Source organism: Coregonus clupeaformis, chromosome 19 (genome assembly GCF_020615455.1).
Source record: "Coregonus clupeaformis isolate EN_2021a chromosome 19, ASM2061545v1, whole genome shotgun sequence".
NCBI classification, from domain to species: Eukaryota; Metazoa; Chordata; class Actinopteri; order Salmoniformes; family Salmonidae; genus Coregonus; species Coregonus clupeaformis.
The window spans coordinates 532,762-547,274 of NC_059210.1; the positions used below are offsets into that span (position 1 = coordinate 532,762).

General features: G+C 39.8%; 1 protein-coding gene across 1 annotated transcript in view; it reads left to right on the top strand.

The window, feature by feature from the left end:
• Positions 1–13,835, top strand: part of LOC121556838 (collagen alpha-4(IV) chain-like) — a 90,218-nt gene extending 76,383 nt beyond the window's left edge. Inside the window, exons 13-19 of the mRNA XM_041870742.2 lie at positions 2,567–2,647; positions 3,041–3,085; positions 8,716–8,778; positions 13,160–13,204; positions 13,294–13,347; positions 13,647–13,707; positions 13,828–13,835. Coding sequence (XP_041726676.2) covers positions 2,567–2,647; positions 3,041–3,085; positions 8,716–8,778; positions 13,160–13,204; positions 13,294–13,347; positions 13,647–13,707; positions 13,828–13,835 — 357 coding nt within the window. The remainder of the gene's footprint in view (positions 1–2,566; positions 2,648–3,040; positions 3,086–8,715; positions 8,779–13,159; positions 13,205–13,293; positions 13,348–13,646; positions 13,708–13,827) is intronic.
• Positions 13,836–14,513: the final 678 nt, after the last annotated feature.

A 14,513-nucleotide genomic window follows, 5' to 3' on the forward strand; every position in this document is an offset into this window, starting at 1 on the left:
ATTGTAATTATTTTGCACTATGGCCTATGTATTGCCTTACCTCCATAACTTGCTACATTTGCAAACACTCTATATATATTTTCTTTTTTCTGTTGTATTTCTGACTTTATGTTTTTTTTTTACCCCATATGTAACTCTGTGTTGTTGTTTTTATCGCACTGCTTTGCTTTATCTTGGCCAGGTCGCAGTTGTAAAAAACTTGTTCTCAACTGGCTTACCTGGTTAAATAAAGGTGAAAAACTAAAAAAAAACTATTATCAAAGTGCAGCTGCTACTACTGTTAAACCTTAGGATGCCATCTACCATAGTGCCCTTCGTTTTGTTACAGGTGAAAGTTTTGATACTCACCACTGTATCCTATATCAAAAGGTTGGCTGGACTTTGCTAAAGACCTGTACATCTCTACATTACTCCCTTTTTGTTGACAAGGCCCTACTTCATAAACTTCTGTCTTGTCTACCTTTGATGTTGAAGTATAGACACCTGAGTTGCCTAACCCGTTCACAGGATTGGTTAACTCTTGAGGTTCCTAGGGTCTCCACCGAGTTAGGTAAATCTGCTTTTTGTTTTAATGCACCGTATTGCTGGAACTTGATGTTCTGGTGCCGTTCAGGCAATTTAAAGCATTTATTGGGTACTTATCTGTGGAGGAATGTAACTGTTTTTCTGGTTGATTTGTGATGTTTTATTTGTGCTTCCCATTACAGGTTTTTTTGTATTTTATTATATATACACTACCAGTCAAACATTTGGACACACCTACTCATTCAAGGGTTTTTCTTTATTTTTACTATTTTTTACATTGTAGAATAATAGTGAAGACATCAAAACTATGGAATAACACATATGGAATCATATAGTAACCAACAAAGTGTCAAACAAATCTAAATATATTTTATATTTGAGATTCTTCAAATAGCCACCCTTTGCCTTGATGACAGCTTTGCACACTCTTGGCATTCTCTCAACCAGCTTCATGAGGTAGACACCTGGAATGCATTTCAATTAGCAGGTGTGCCTTCTTAAAAGTGAATTTGTGTTAATTTTCATTCCTTCTTAATGCGTTTGAGCCAATTAGTTGTGTTGTGACAAGGTGTGTGGGGGGGGGTTATTCAGAGGATAGCCCTATTTGGTAAAAGACCAAGTCCATATTATGGCAAGAACAGCTTAAATAAACAAAGAGAAAAGACAGTCTGTCATTACTTTAACACATGAAGGTCAGTCAATACGGAACATTTCAAGAAGTGCTGTCGCAAAAACCATCAAGCGCTATGATGAAACTGGCTCTCTTGAGGACCACCACAGGAATGGAAGACCCAGAATTACCTCTGCTGCAGAGGATAAGTTAATTAGAGTTACCAGCCTCAGAAATTGCAGCCCAAATAAATGCTTAAAAGAGTTCAAGTCACAGACACATCTCAACATCAACTGTTCAGAGCGGACTGTGTGAATCAGGCCTTCATGGTCGAATTGCTGCAAAGAAACCACTACTAAAGGACACCAATAAGAAGAAGAGACCTGCTTGGGCCAAGAAACATGACCAATGGACATTAGACCGGTGGAAATGTGTCCTTTGGGCTGGAGTCCAAATTGGAGATTTTTGGATCCAACCGCTGTGTCTTTGTGTGTTGGTGAAAGGATGATCTCCGCATGTGTAGTTCCCACCGTAAAGCATGGAGGAAGAGGTGTTATGGTGTGGGGGTGCTTTGCAGGTGACACTGTCTGTGATTTATTTAGAATTCAAGGCAGACTTAACCAGCATGTCTACCACATCATTCTGCAGCGATACACCATCCCATCTGGTTTGGGCTTAGTGGGACTATGATTTCTTTTTCAACAGGACAATGACCAAACACAGCTCCAGGCTGTGTAAGGGCTATTTTACCAAGAAGGAGCGTGATGGAGTGCTGCATCAGATGACCTGGCCTCCACAATCCCCCGACCTCAACCCAATTGAGATGGTTTGGGATGAGTCGGACAGCAGAGTGAAGGAAAAGCAGCCAACAAGTGCTCAGCATATGTGGGAACTCCTTCAAGACTGTTGGAAAAGCATTCCAGGTGAAGCTGGTTTAGAGAATTCCAAGAGTGTGCAAAGCTGTCATCAAGGCAAATAATATATGTTGATTTGTTTAAGACTTTTTTGGTTACTACATGATTCCATATGTGTTATTTCATAGTTTTGATTTCTTCACTATTATTCTACAATGTAGAAAATAGTAAAAAGAAAAGAAAAACCCTTGAATGAGTAGGTGTGTCTCAACTTTTTATATAAAGTACCAGTCAAAAGTTTTGACTGGTAGTGTATATATATATATATATATATATTGTGTATAATGTGTAAATATATATGTTGTGTATAATGTGTATATTTATGTTGTATCACACAGGGCACATTTGAAAAAGAGACCTAGGTCTCAATATGTCTTCCCTGTTAAAATAAAGGTTCAAAAATTAATAAAAAGGTTGTTGCTCTAATGAGAATATATTGTCTGTAAAAAATAAAATACATATATACAATTTGTCTGTAATGAATGTGCTGACAACCTCACCTGTGTATGTGTCATAGGGAGACCAGGGTACCCAAGGACCCCCAGGACCCTTTGAGTTTGTCGACCCCCCAGAAGACTACTACATCAAAGGAAGCAAGGTGAACAGGATGTCTGCTATAGCATGATTCACATTGGTTGTCTGTGGGGTGGCAGGTACTCTAGAGGTTAGAGAGGTGGACTAGCAGCTCAAATGTTGCTGGTTCAATCCCTGGGGCGTGCGCCACAAAACTGGTAATGAAACTCAAATGGCAGCTGGAAGGCTGTTGGTCTCTGATCCCAGGTACCATCTCCTGCCTTTGTGCCCTTGACAAAGGCACCTAACCCCTCAAAAATAGCTCCATCCAGGGGGGCTGCACCGCGGCTGACGCAGTGCCTCTTAACGTGTGTACGGGGTTGTTCGGAAAGGCAGAATACGAATTTCTGTTCTAACAATATACATCAAAGTAGAGATTATTTCATGATTCTTATTGATCGCCTGTGTTTTATTGCAGGGGAGGAGAGGTGTGAAGGGAGTGTGTGGACCCAGGGGAAGTGATGTGAGTACTCAGAGCCAGCTGAATGTTGTTAATCATCATTACTCAGTGCATGCGTACATACGTGCTTGTGAGTGTGGGTGCGTGTGTGGATTCACTGGGGCTGCTCTTCTTTCCACTAAAGTCTTAATAGTCTACACTCTTAGAAAAAAGGGTTCCAAAAGGGTTCTTTGCAGAGGGATAACATTTGATCAAGAACCATTTTCATCTGAATAACTATTTTTGGAAGACACGGGTTCTTTGTAAGACAAAGGGTTCTACCTATAACCTTTTTCATCCTAAGAACCATTTTTGGAAGAAAGAGTTCTTTGATGATTCTTTGGAAGGCGAGAATGATTTTTGGAAAGCTTTTTTATTGTATTTGTTTCTTTCTTTTAAAAAGTGCCTTGAGCATTAGTGTTTACCTCAGTGTTTAAACGTTAACCCTCTAGAGCAGTGTTACCCAAACTGATGATGCACTACCCAATTTTGAAATTGCACCTTGTGTATTTGTACTATTACAGCTTTCAAGAGTAAGTTTAAAGCCGGACTGAGTTTCTTTTTTTTAAAGGAACTCAGTTCAGCTTTAAATTTACTCTTGAAAGTTGTAATAGTAGAATGCACAAGGTGCAATTTCAAAACTGGGTAGTGCATCATCAGTTTTTATCTTGTCATGTCAGTCATTACATACCTTAGAGAGCTATTTATAACTTGTCAGAAATGTCCAGATCAACTAAATCATGTCAGCTAACGTTTTTTAGCTATGTTTTTTAGCCCATAGATTTTGTTGTAATGTTTGAGTCACTCAAATATCACATGAATACACATTAGACATGGCAAAATGTATAGAATTGCAAGACAATAAGCTTTAAACCTGCAACATTTTATCTCCACCAACAAGAGGGGTGTGAACAGTTTGCGTCATGAACAGTGCTTGTGCCTATAGAAATAGACGTGGCTCGCGCGCACAGGGGAGGCGTGGGATGTTACCCAATGCTGGAAGGGGGGCCTGAGTGAAAGTTTTGGAACCCCTGCTCAAGAGTTTAAAAAGATAGATGTGAGAATGTTTAAACTGTACCTACAGTATATGAGAATATTTGTACCCAGCAAACTGTCCAGTGTTACCAGTGTAGATTTTTCAGTGTAACATTTCAGTGTAACAAAAAGTTAAATTAGCACTCAGTGGTGTAAAATAACCCCAGTGTTAGTGAACCAGAGGTGATTGTGATTGTGTCATTTTTACTCTGTGTAGAGTAAATCACTCAAAACCACGCCCATCATTATCATATTTTTTTCATTGTTTGTTTCAATATCTGTGTTTTTAGCATACGCATTGACTGATTGATCTGATGCTACTGCATCTCAGTGCTAGAGGCGTCACTACAGACCCTGGTTTGATTCCAGGCTGTATCACAATCCTGCTGTGATTGGGAGTCCCATAGGGTGGCGCACAATTGGCCCAGCGTCATCCGGGTTTGGCCGGAGTAGGCCGTCATTGTAAATAAGAATTTGTGCTTAACTGACGTGCCTAGTTAAATTAAGGTTAAATAAATAAACAAATAACATATTTTTCTAGTTGTTAGAGAATCTGTACGTAGCTACTGAGATAGTTGTTCCAGTTGTTGGATATCCTTCCTCTGGCTGGATTCCAATAGGCATTACACATCACTTTGCGTGCCAGCATAATCTGACTTGAAGGCCTGATGTGGCCTGTAAACCAGGTGTTTCTTAAAACCACTGTGTTATGATATAACTAGGCCGTCAAAGAAAGGCCTTATGATATACGTAATGTATTGTCATAAAGAGTTTAATTTTAAAGAGTTTAATTTTAGAGGGTTCTATGAAGAACCCTTCAAAGATAAAAGGGTTACTGATAGAACTGTTCATAGAGGGTTCTAGGAAGAACCATTCGATGATAAAAGGGTTATCGGTAGAACCCTTCATAGAGGGTTCTGGGTAGAACCATTTACAGGTGGTTCTATGAATAACCCTAAAGTACATAGAGGGTTCTGCAAAGGATTCTACCTAGCACCAAAAAAGGTTCGGACAAACCGAAGAACCCTATATGGCAGAGCCGGCGGAAAACGTATGGCGAGACAATATTTGCCCCAGTACTTTGCAATCTGGTTTGGCGCCGTCACACCCCTATCAAAGCAGCAGCACCGATCGAGACCAGCCCATTTTCATTCCAGTTCAACATTTACCTGCTCTGTCACAGTCTACCACTGAAAACCATTGAAGACTACACGCAGAAAAGTTGTGCTCTTTGTATTTTAGCAATATGATTGGCCGTTCATTCATACTGCGCTCCCACGAGTCACAACTTCTCGATAACTCGAGCAGTACAGAAGTTGATAGCTACTTTCACACAACACACGCAAGCTGTCCTGAGCAAAAATAAGTGCCTATCAATCACCACTGGGCACACACTGGTTGAATCAACGTTGTTTCCACGTCATTGCAATGAAATTACATTGAACCAACGTGGAATTGATGTTGAATTGACGTCTGTGCCCAGTGAGTCTACTCGCTGTGCTTATTTATTTTAGGGAAAGTGATTTATGAAAGTAAAGCTTTAGGGAAAGTGATTTACAAAAGTAAACCTTCAATAGTAAACATACTAGCAATATGATGGCTACTGTTGAAATACAAAAATACACTTTAACATTCATCTTGGCTAGCCTACTGTAGCCAGGTTGATTTGGAATGCAATATTCTTAAAGGGGCAGTGTCATATTTTAAGATGTAAAAATAATCTTCTCAAAATGACATACTTTAGAAACAAAAATGAATACATATCATAATAAACAAATAAATAACCAATATATATATATATATATATATATATATATATATATATATATATACAGCTCTGGAAAAATGTAAGAGACCACTGCAAAAATATACGTTTCTCTGGTTTTACTATTTATTGGTATGTGTTTGGGTGAAATTAGCATTTTTGTTTTATTCTATAAACTACTGACAACATTTCTCCCAAATACCAAATAAAAATATTGTCATTTAGAGCATTTATTTGCAGAAAATGACAACTGGTCAAAATAACAAAAAAGATGCAGTGGTGTCAGACCTCGAATAATGCAAAGAAAATAAGTTCATGTTCATTTTTAAACAACACAATACTAATGTTTTAACTAAGGAAGAGATTTTCAATCACAGCTTTCATGCGTCTTGGCATGCTCTCCACCAGTCCACATTAAAGTTAGGTGAATTTATGCCACTCCTGGCGCAAAAATTCAAGCTGCTCGTCTTTGTTTGATGGCTTGTGACCATCCATCTTCCTCTTGATCACATTCCAGAAGTTTTCAATGGGGTTCAGGTCTGAAGATTGGGCTGGCCATGACAAGGTCTTGATCTGGTGGTCCTCCATCCACACCATGATTGACCTGGTTGTGTGGCATGGCGCATTGTCCTGCTGGAAAAACCAATCCTCAGAGTTGGGGAACAATGTCAGAGCAAAGGGAAGCAAGTTTTCTTCCAGGACAACCTTGTACGTGGCTTGATTCATGCGGATTCACAAAGACAAATCTGCCCGATTCCAGCCTTGCTGAAGCATCCCCAGATCATCACCGATCCTCCACCAAATGTCACAGTGGGTGCGAGACACTGTGGCTTGTAGGCCTTTCCAGGTCTCCGTCTAACCATTAGACGACCAGGTGTTGGGCAAAGCTGAAAATTGGACTCATCAGAGAAGATGACCTTACTCCAGTCCTCTACGGTCCAATCCTAATGGTCTTTTGCAAACCTCAGCCTGGCTCTTCTTTGCTTCTCATTGATGAAGGGCTTTTTTCTAGCTTTGCACGACTTCAGCCCTGCCCCTAGGAGCCTGTTTCGAACCGTCCTCGCCGTGCACTTCACCCCAGCTGCCGTATGCCATTATTTTTGTAGGTCACTTGATGTCATCTTACGGTTGTTGAGTGACATTTGAATGAGTTGGCGGTCATCCCGGTCAGTAGAGCGTCGTTTTCGCCCTCTGCCGGTCTGTAGCTTTGTTGTCCCCAATGTCTGCTGCTTGACCTTGTTCTTATGAACTGCCGTCTTTGAAATGTTAAGGATGGAAGCAACCTGATGCTCACTGTATCCCTCTGCCAGTAAAGCCAGAATTGAACCCTTATTTTCCTCACTCAAAACATTCCTTTTCAACTCTTTTGGCATGGTAATAGTTATTTTTTGATTAATATTACTTTTGAGGTACTATTAGCACTGCTTTTGCCATCCAGCTGGTCCTATTGCAAGAGGATAGTGATGACCACAGCAGTGGTTTTTATACTTTTCCTCGTTAAATAAGATTTGGTTCGTGTGATCTCCTAATCAGTACCTAATTCAGTAGAATGAGGTGTGCCTGTGTTGGAATTCAACAGACACTAGAATGGAATGGCTGTCATACATGTAGAGATGCTGATTTAAGAAAAAATTGCAGTGGTCTCTTAATTTTTTCTAGAGCTGTATATACAGGACCAGTCAAACGTTTGGACACACCTACTCATTCAAGGGTTTTTCTTTATTTTTACTATTTCTACATTGTAAAATAATAGTGAACACATCAAAACTATGAAATAACACATATGGAATTATGTAGTAACCAAAGAAGTGTTAAACAAATACATTTTAGATTCTTCAAAGTAGCCACCCTTTGCCTTGATGACTGCTTTGCACACTCTTGGCATTCTCTCAACCAGCTTCATTAGGAATGCTTTTCCAACAGTCTTGAAGGAGTTCCCACATATGCTGAGCACTTGTTGGCTGCTTTTCCTTCACTATGCGGTCCAACTCATCCCAAACCATCTCAATTGGGTTGAGGTCGGGTGATTGTGGAGGCCAGGTCATCTGATACAGCATTCCATCACTCACCTTATTGATCAAATAGCCCTTACACAGCCTGGAGATGTGTTTTGGGTCAGTGTCCTGTTGAAAAACAAATGATAGTGCCACTAAGCGCAAACCAGATGGGATGGCGTATCGCTGCAGAATGCTGTGGTAGCCTGCCAACCTATAGGCCAGGGTTTATTAAGTACTATGTGAGAACGTCTGGTCGCATGGTGGTAAAAGTCTGGATGGATAATGTAATTTTTCGGCATTGTATCAAACCCCCACCTCGCAACCCATGCGACCACAAACTGTTCACTCCCCTCTTGTTGGCGGAGAGAACAGTTTGCAATTTTAAAGCAAATTTCCCACAATTCTACACATTTTGCATGGGGCAGAGATTTTCTTTGCTGTTTTTAAATCTCATTTCCTGCAATTCTACACATTCTTCCATGTCGTATGTGTGATACCAGGGTCGAAGCATGGCCGAGTAAAAAAAAAAAAAAAAAGAAAAGTTTGTGGTGCCACCTCTGCTATGTGGTTCTGTGGCACCTTTTTTTCTAAGAGTGTAGCCATACCCTCATACACACAGCTTTCACGTGCAACTGAAGAACCGCCCCAAGACACATATGCTTTTCTTCATTCATTTCTTCATTCAATACAAATTATGTTAGTTATAGATTGTGATCAATTGAGTAGTATATGATGTGTGTTGATCACACCATAGGACCAGGTGAATCTCATGTAGTGTTAAACACAAATAGGTTGCCTTACCCTCTGTACCATAATGTCTAATTGTGTGTTAGTAATCTGTGAGTTTGATTTCTCAGGGATTCGACTCAATCCCAGGAATAAAAGGAGAAAAGGGAATCATCGGATTTCCTGGAGTCAGGGTAGGAGATGTTACAAATGACTTGATTCTCCTCTTTGAGTATGTTCCTGTGGGATGTTATGGTTAGGTATAGGAGTTTTTCCTGATCTTGTGACCAGACCTGGAAAAGCTCTTGGGCCTAGACAACTTTTACCCAAGGCCTGGAGTTTTTCCTAATCAGGTTACATTTTAGTCATTTAGAAGTTGCTCTTATCCAAAGCGACTTATAGTAGTGAGTGCATACATTTTCGTACTGGCCCCCCATGGGTATTGAACCCACAACCCTGGTGTTGCAAGTGCCATGCTCTACCGACTGAGCTACACGGACATGGTCAAGAAAAAACCCAAGCCATAGTCATTATGGTATTGCAGTGTAATAGGGGAGAGTGGGGTAAGTTGAGCCAATTTTTACATTCATCATCACTCCGTCAAGGGAAATACGCTGAGTATACCAAACATTAGGAACACCTTGCTAATATTGAGTTGAACCCCCCTTTAGCCCTCAGAACAACCTCAATTTGTCAGGGTATGGACTCTACAAGGTGTCAAAAGCGTTCCACAGGGATGATGGCCCATGTTGACTCCAGTGCTTCCCAAAGTCGTGTCAAGTTGGCTGGATGTCCTTTAGGGTGGTGGACCATTCTTGATACACACAGGGAACTGTTGAGTGTGAAAAACCCAGCAGCGTTGCAGTTCTTGACACAAACCGGTGCGCCTGGCACATACTACCATACCCCGTTCAAAGGCACTTAAATATTTTGTCTTGTCCATTCACCCTCTGAATGGCACACATACACAATCCATGTCTCAATTGTATCAATGCTTAAACATCCTTCTTTAACCTGTCTCCTCCCCTTCATCTACACTGATTGAAGTGGATTTAACAAGTTACATCAATAAGGGCTCATAGCTTTCACCTGGATTCACCTGGTCAGTCTATGTTGTGGAAAGAGCAGGTGTTTTTAATGTTTTGTGTTCTCAGTGTATAGTGTTATTTCTAACAAAGATTTCTACATATATTTCAGGATGTTGTTTAACCCTGGAAATAATCAAAATTAATGTAAACATTACAGTTTTGAAAACATAGCTTATCCAAAAAAAGTGGTCTCTTGGCACAACTTACCCCGGGTATGGGATAAATTGAGCCACGGGACAGAGTAAGTGAAGCCGCCTACACATTTCTGTACTGAATGAAATATTGCCACTACCTTTTTAAAATCACGTCTATCTTTATTTCCCAAACACAATTCAACACAATCACAATCACTTGTTTGTATTTTAATAATGTTAAGCCTCTTTTAACACAGGCTTAACACCTAACAAACACTTAGTACTTGTTAAAAACGCTTTTAACATAGGCCAGGCCCTGTTGTTACCTCATATCCCAGTGATAATGCCTTGCATTCCGCCTGGGAAGAAAACACTTAAATTTGCTAAATTTGCCATTGGCTCAACTATTGGCTCAACTGGACTGTATTAACCACAGCCACAAGGAAGCACTTTCATGCCAGGTTTAGGACCTCATATTTAAGCTTATAGAGACCCTCAACTGATGTATAGAACAATCTTACAATTATCTACTTGGTTTAGATACAAGCATCATGAAACCTCTAACACTATACATTGATTTGGCTTAGTGAAAATCAATTTTTTGGACCTAACTTGCTTACCACTTTTTCCATGTGATTTCTTCCTTCACGGAGTCCATGAAATGATGACGTCTTCCTAAATATTTGGTCAAATAAAAAAAAATAAAAAAAATGTTTTGTTTGTTTCCTAGAAACAATGGTGACTCAATTGACCCCTTTGGCTCAACTTACCCCACTCTCCCCTACATATATTATTAATTAGTTTCATATTACATTAGATTTGGAATATACAGTTGAAGTCGGAAGATTACATACACTTAGGTTGGAGTCATTAAAACTTGTTTTTCAACCACTCCACAAATTTCTTGTTAACAAACGATAGTTTTGGCAAGTCGGTTAGGACATCTACTTTGTGCATGACACAAGTAATTTTTCCAACAATTGTTTACAGACAGGTTATTTCACTTATAATTAATTGTATCACAATTCCAGTAGGTCAGAAGTTTACATACACTAAGTTGACTGTGCCTTTAAACAGCTTGGAAAATTCCAGAAAATGATGTCATGGCTTTAGAAGCTTCTGATAGGCTAATTGACATCATTTGAGTCAATTGGAGGTGTACCTATGGATGTATTTCAAGGCCTACCTTCAAACTCAGTGTCTCTTTGCTTGACATCATGGGAAAATCAAAAGAAATCAGCCAAGACCTCAGAAAAAAATGTAGACCTCCACAAGTCTGGTTCATCCTTGGGAGCAATTTACAAATGCCTGAAGGTACCACGTTCATCTGTGCAAACAATAGTACGTAAGTATAAACACCATGGGACCACGCAGCCGTCATACCGCTCAGGAAGGAGACGCGTTCTGTCTCCTAGAGATGAACGTATTTTGGTGTGAAAAGTGCAAATCAATCCCAGAACAACAGCAAAGGACCTTTTGAAGATGCTGGAGGAAACATGTACAAAAGTGTCTATATTCACAGTAAAACAAGTCCTATATCGACATAACCTGAAAGTTCGCTCAGCAAGAAAGAAGCTACTGCTCCAAAACCGCCATAAAAAAGCCAGACTACGGTTTGCAACTGCACATGGGGACAAATATTGTACTTTTTGGAGAAATGTCCTCTGGTCTGATGAAACTAAAATAGAAATGTTTGGCCATAATGACCATCGTTATGTTTGGAGGAAAAAGGAGTGGCTTGCAAGCCGAAGAACACCATCCCAACCGTGAAGCACGGGGGTGGCAGCATCATGTTGTGGGGGTGCTTTGCTGCAGGAGGGACTGGTGCACTTCACAAAATAGATGGCATCATGAGGAAGGAAAATTATGTGGATATATTGAAGCAACATCTCAAGACATCAGTCAGGAAGTTAAAGCTTGGTCGCAAATGGGTCTTCCAAATGGACAATGACCCCAAGCATACTTCCAAACTTGTGGCAAAATGGCTTAAGGACAACAAAGTCAAGGTATTGGAGTGGCAATCACAAGACCTCAATCCTATAGACAATTTGTGGGCAGAACTGAAAAAGTGTGTGCAAGCAAGGAGGCCTACAAACCTGACTCAGTTACACCAGCTCTGTCAGGAGGAATGGGCCAAAATTCACCCAACTTATTGTGGGAAGCTTGTGGAAGGCTACCCGAAACGTTTGACCCAAGTTAAACAATTTAAAAGCAATGCTACCAAATACTAATTGAGTGTATGTAAACTTCTGACCCACTGGGAATGTGATTAAAGAAATAAAAGCTGAAATAAATCATTCTCTCTACTATTATTCTGACATTTCACATTCTTAAAATAAAGTGGTGATCCTAACTGACCTAAGGCAGTTAATTTTTACTAGGATTAAATGTCAGGAATTGTGAAAAACTGAGTTTAAATGTATTTGGCTAAGGTGTATGTAAACTTCCAACTTCAACTGTATATTTCACCCAAGGAATATTTAGTTTTCAATTTGAACTACTGCATGGTGATGTTTTAAGCTGAGAGTGTATTGGAAAAGGACCCTAATGCCTAACCTGTACTTTCCTTATCGGACTTGGTCAGTGTTATGGGTTTCCTCTCACTTCTAAGAAGCTTTTACTTTGTGCAGAACTTTTCTGCCATGCTCCTACCTCTTTGCATTTCAGGGCCACATGTTTTGAAACAAAATGCCTGCAGGGGATCGCCATCTTGTGGTGCTTACACAACATCACAGGCCTACACTCACAGAGACACCGCCTTACTCAAGCTACTCATCTCTTTACTGTAACAAATATGCATTGGTGAAAAAAGTATCCAATTGTCATACTTGAGTAAAAGTAAAGACATGTTAATAGAAAGTGAAAGTCACCCAGTAAAGTACTACTTGAGTAAAAGTCTGGTTTTAAATTTACTTAAGTATCAAAAGTAATATTACATGCTAAAATATACTTAAGTATCAAAAGTAAAAGTAAATGCCATGAAGCATTTCAAATTCCTCATATTAAGCAAACCAATTGGCACAATTTTTTATTTATTTACACTTTAACACTTAGACATAATTTACAAATGAAGCATTTGTGTTTAGTGAGTCTGCCAGATCAGAGGCAGTAGGGATGACCACCTGTTCTCTTGAAAAGTGTGCAAATTGGGCCATTTACCTGTCCTGCTAACCATTCAAAATGTAGTACTTTTGGGTGTCAGGGAAAATGTATAGGAGTAAAAAATATATATTTTCATTAGGAATATAGTGGAGTAAAAGTAAAAGTTGTCAAAAATATAAATAGTAAAGTAAAGTTACTTTACACCACTGCACGTATAGTGGATAAAAAATAGTATGTTCTCGTGTTATTAGGGTCTTCCTGGATATCCTGGCTTGCCTGGGCCACCTGGAGTAAAGGTATGCAGCAGTTTCATCACCGTATTCAATACAACTGTGTGTGTGTGTGTTGATTGGGCTCTAATTACCATGTTATCTCATATGTTCAGGGGATTCTCGGGAGCCCTGGCCTACCTGGTCTGATAGGAACAGAGGGACCCAAGGTTAGCCAGTCTCACTGTAGAAAACAGTGCTCTGTGTACGGTGTCGGCATAGGTTTGAATCTGGCCTACTGCCCTTTGACACAACCTCTCTCTACCTTTCCCCACTGTCATTCTTTATCTTTATCTGTTCAAGAAAGTCAGAAAATACCTTAAAATATATTTCAGAAAGCAACGCTTAACTCTTAACTATTCACCATCCAATCTCACTGAGATCACCCATTTTATTTTATTTAATGTGGTGTTACTTAGTATCTTATGTGACATGACGTTAATGTGATATCTTTATAAATGTCTCCAAGGGGTTCCAAGGAGATCTAGGTCCCAAAGGACTGACAGAGTTCAGGCAGGTTAATTATACAGGTAAGAGCTTTGAATTCAACATATACAGTCCTCTGGACATCATGGACCCTTTAGTGACATCGTAGTAGATTAATACTCTCACTGACCCATGGATGTTACTGTGTCTTTGCTTTACATTAGACTCCTAGAATGGGTTTTCTCAAGCATGGGACCTGAAAAACATGATCAGTTGATTTGATATCTGGGATAGTGTGAATGAGTGATTGAAAAACAAATGTTCTCACAAAACTGAATTTTCCAGCGCAAAAAAAATGAAACACTAAGCAGACTGAACTCCATGGTCCTCTAAGAACCTACGTTCTGTAAAACAAACACTGCATGCTGGCATGGTCAATAGCCCGTTAACCATTCCCCTCTTCCATTTAGTCGTTCTCTCTCTCCATCGGTTCAGTTCCACTCCAAGAATGGTGGCAAACATGAAAATGGCATTTTATTTAGCTCTACGACTACATTTGAAATAAGTGTTGTATAATGCTTCATGTGTTTATCCTCGGGGCTTTGTACTGTTTAAATGTACAATGTTTTAACCCCCCCCAAAATAAATAGACAATCTAATCAAATTACATTTGAGTGAACAAAGTAGAGGGCAGATTGCGGGTGGAAGCGGGTGGACACATGATTTCTGTAACACCACAATGACTCATCTGGATCTCAACTGAGACTCACCCGTAAGGAAACTGACAGGATAGACTGATTGACTAAATTATAAAGGAGAATGGGACTTTGTGGGCATATTGTGTGTGTGTCCTGGCATGATGTCATCATTGTTTGTCCCGCTGGCATGACATCATCATCGTGTGTCCAGA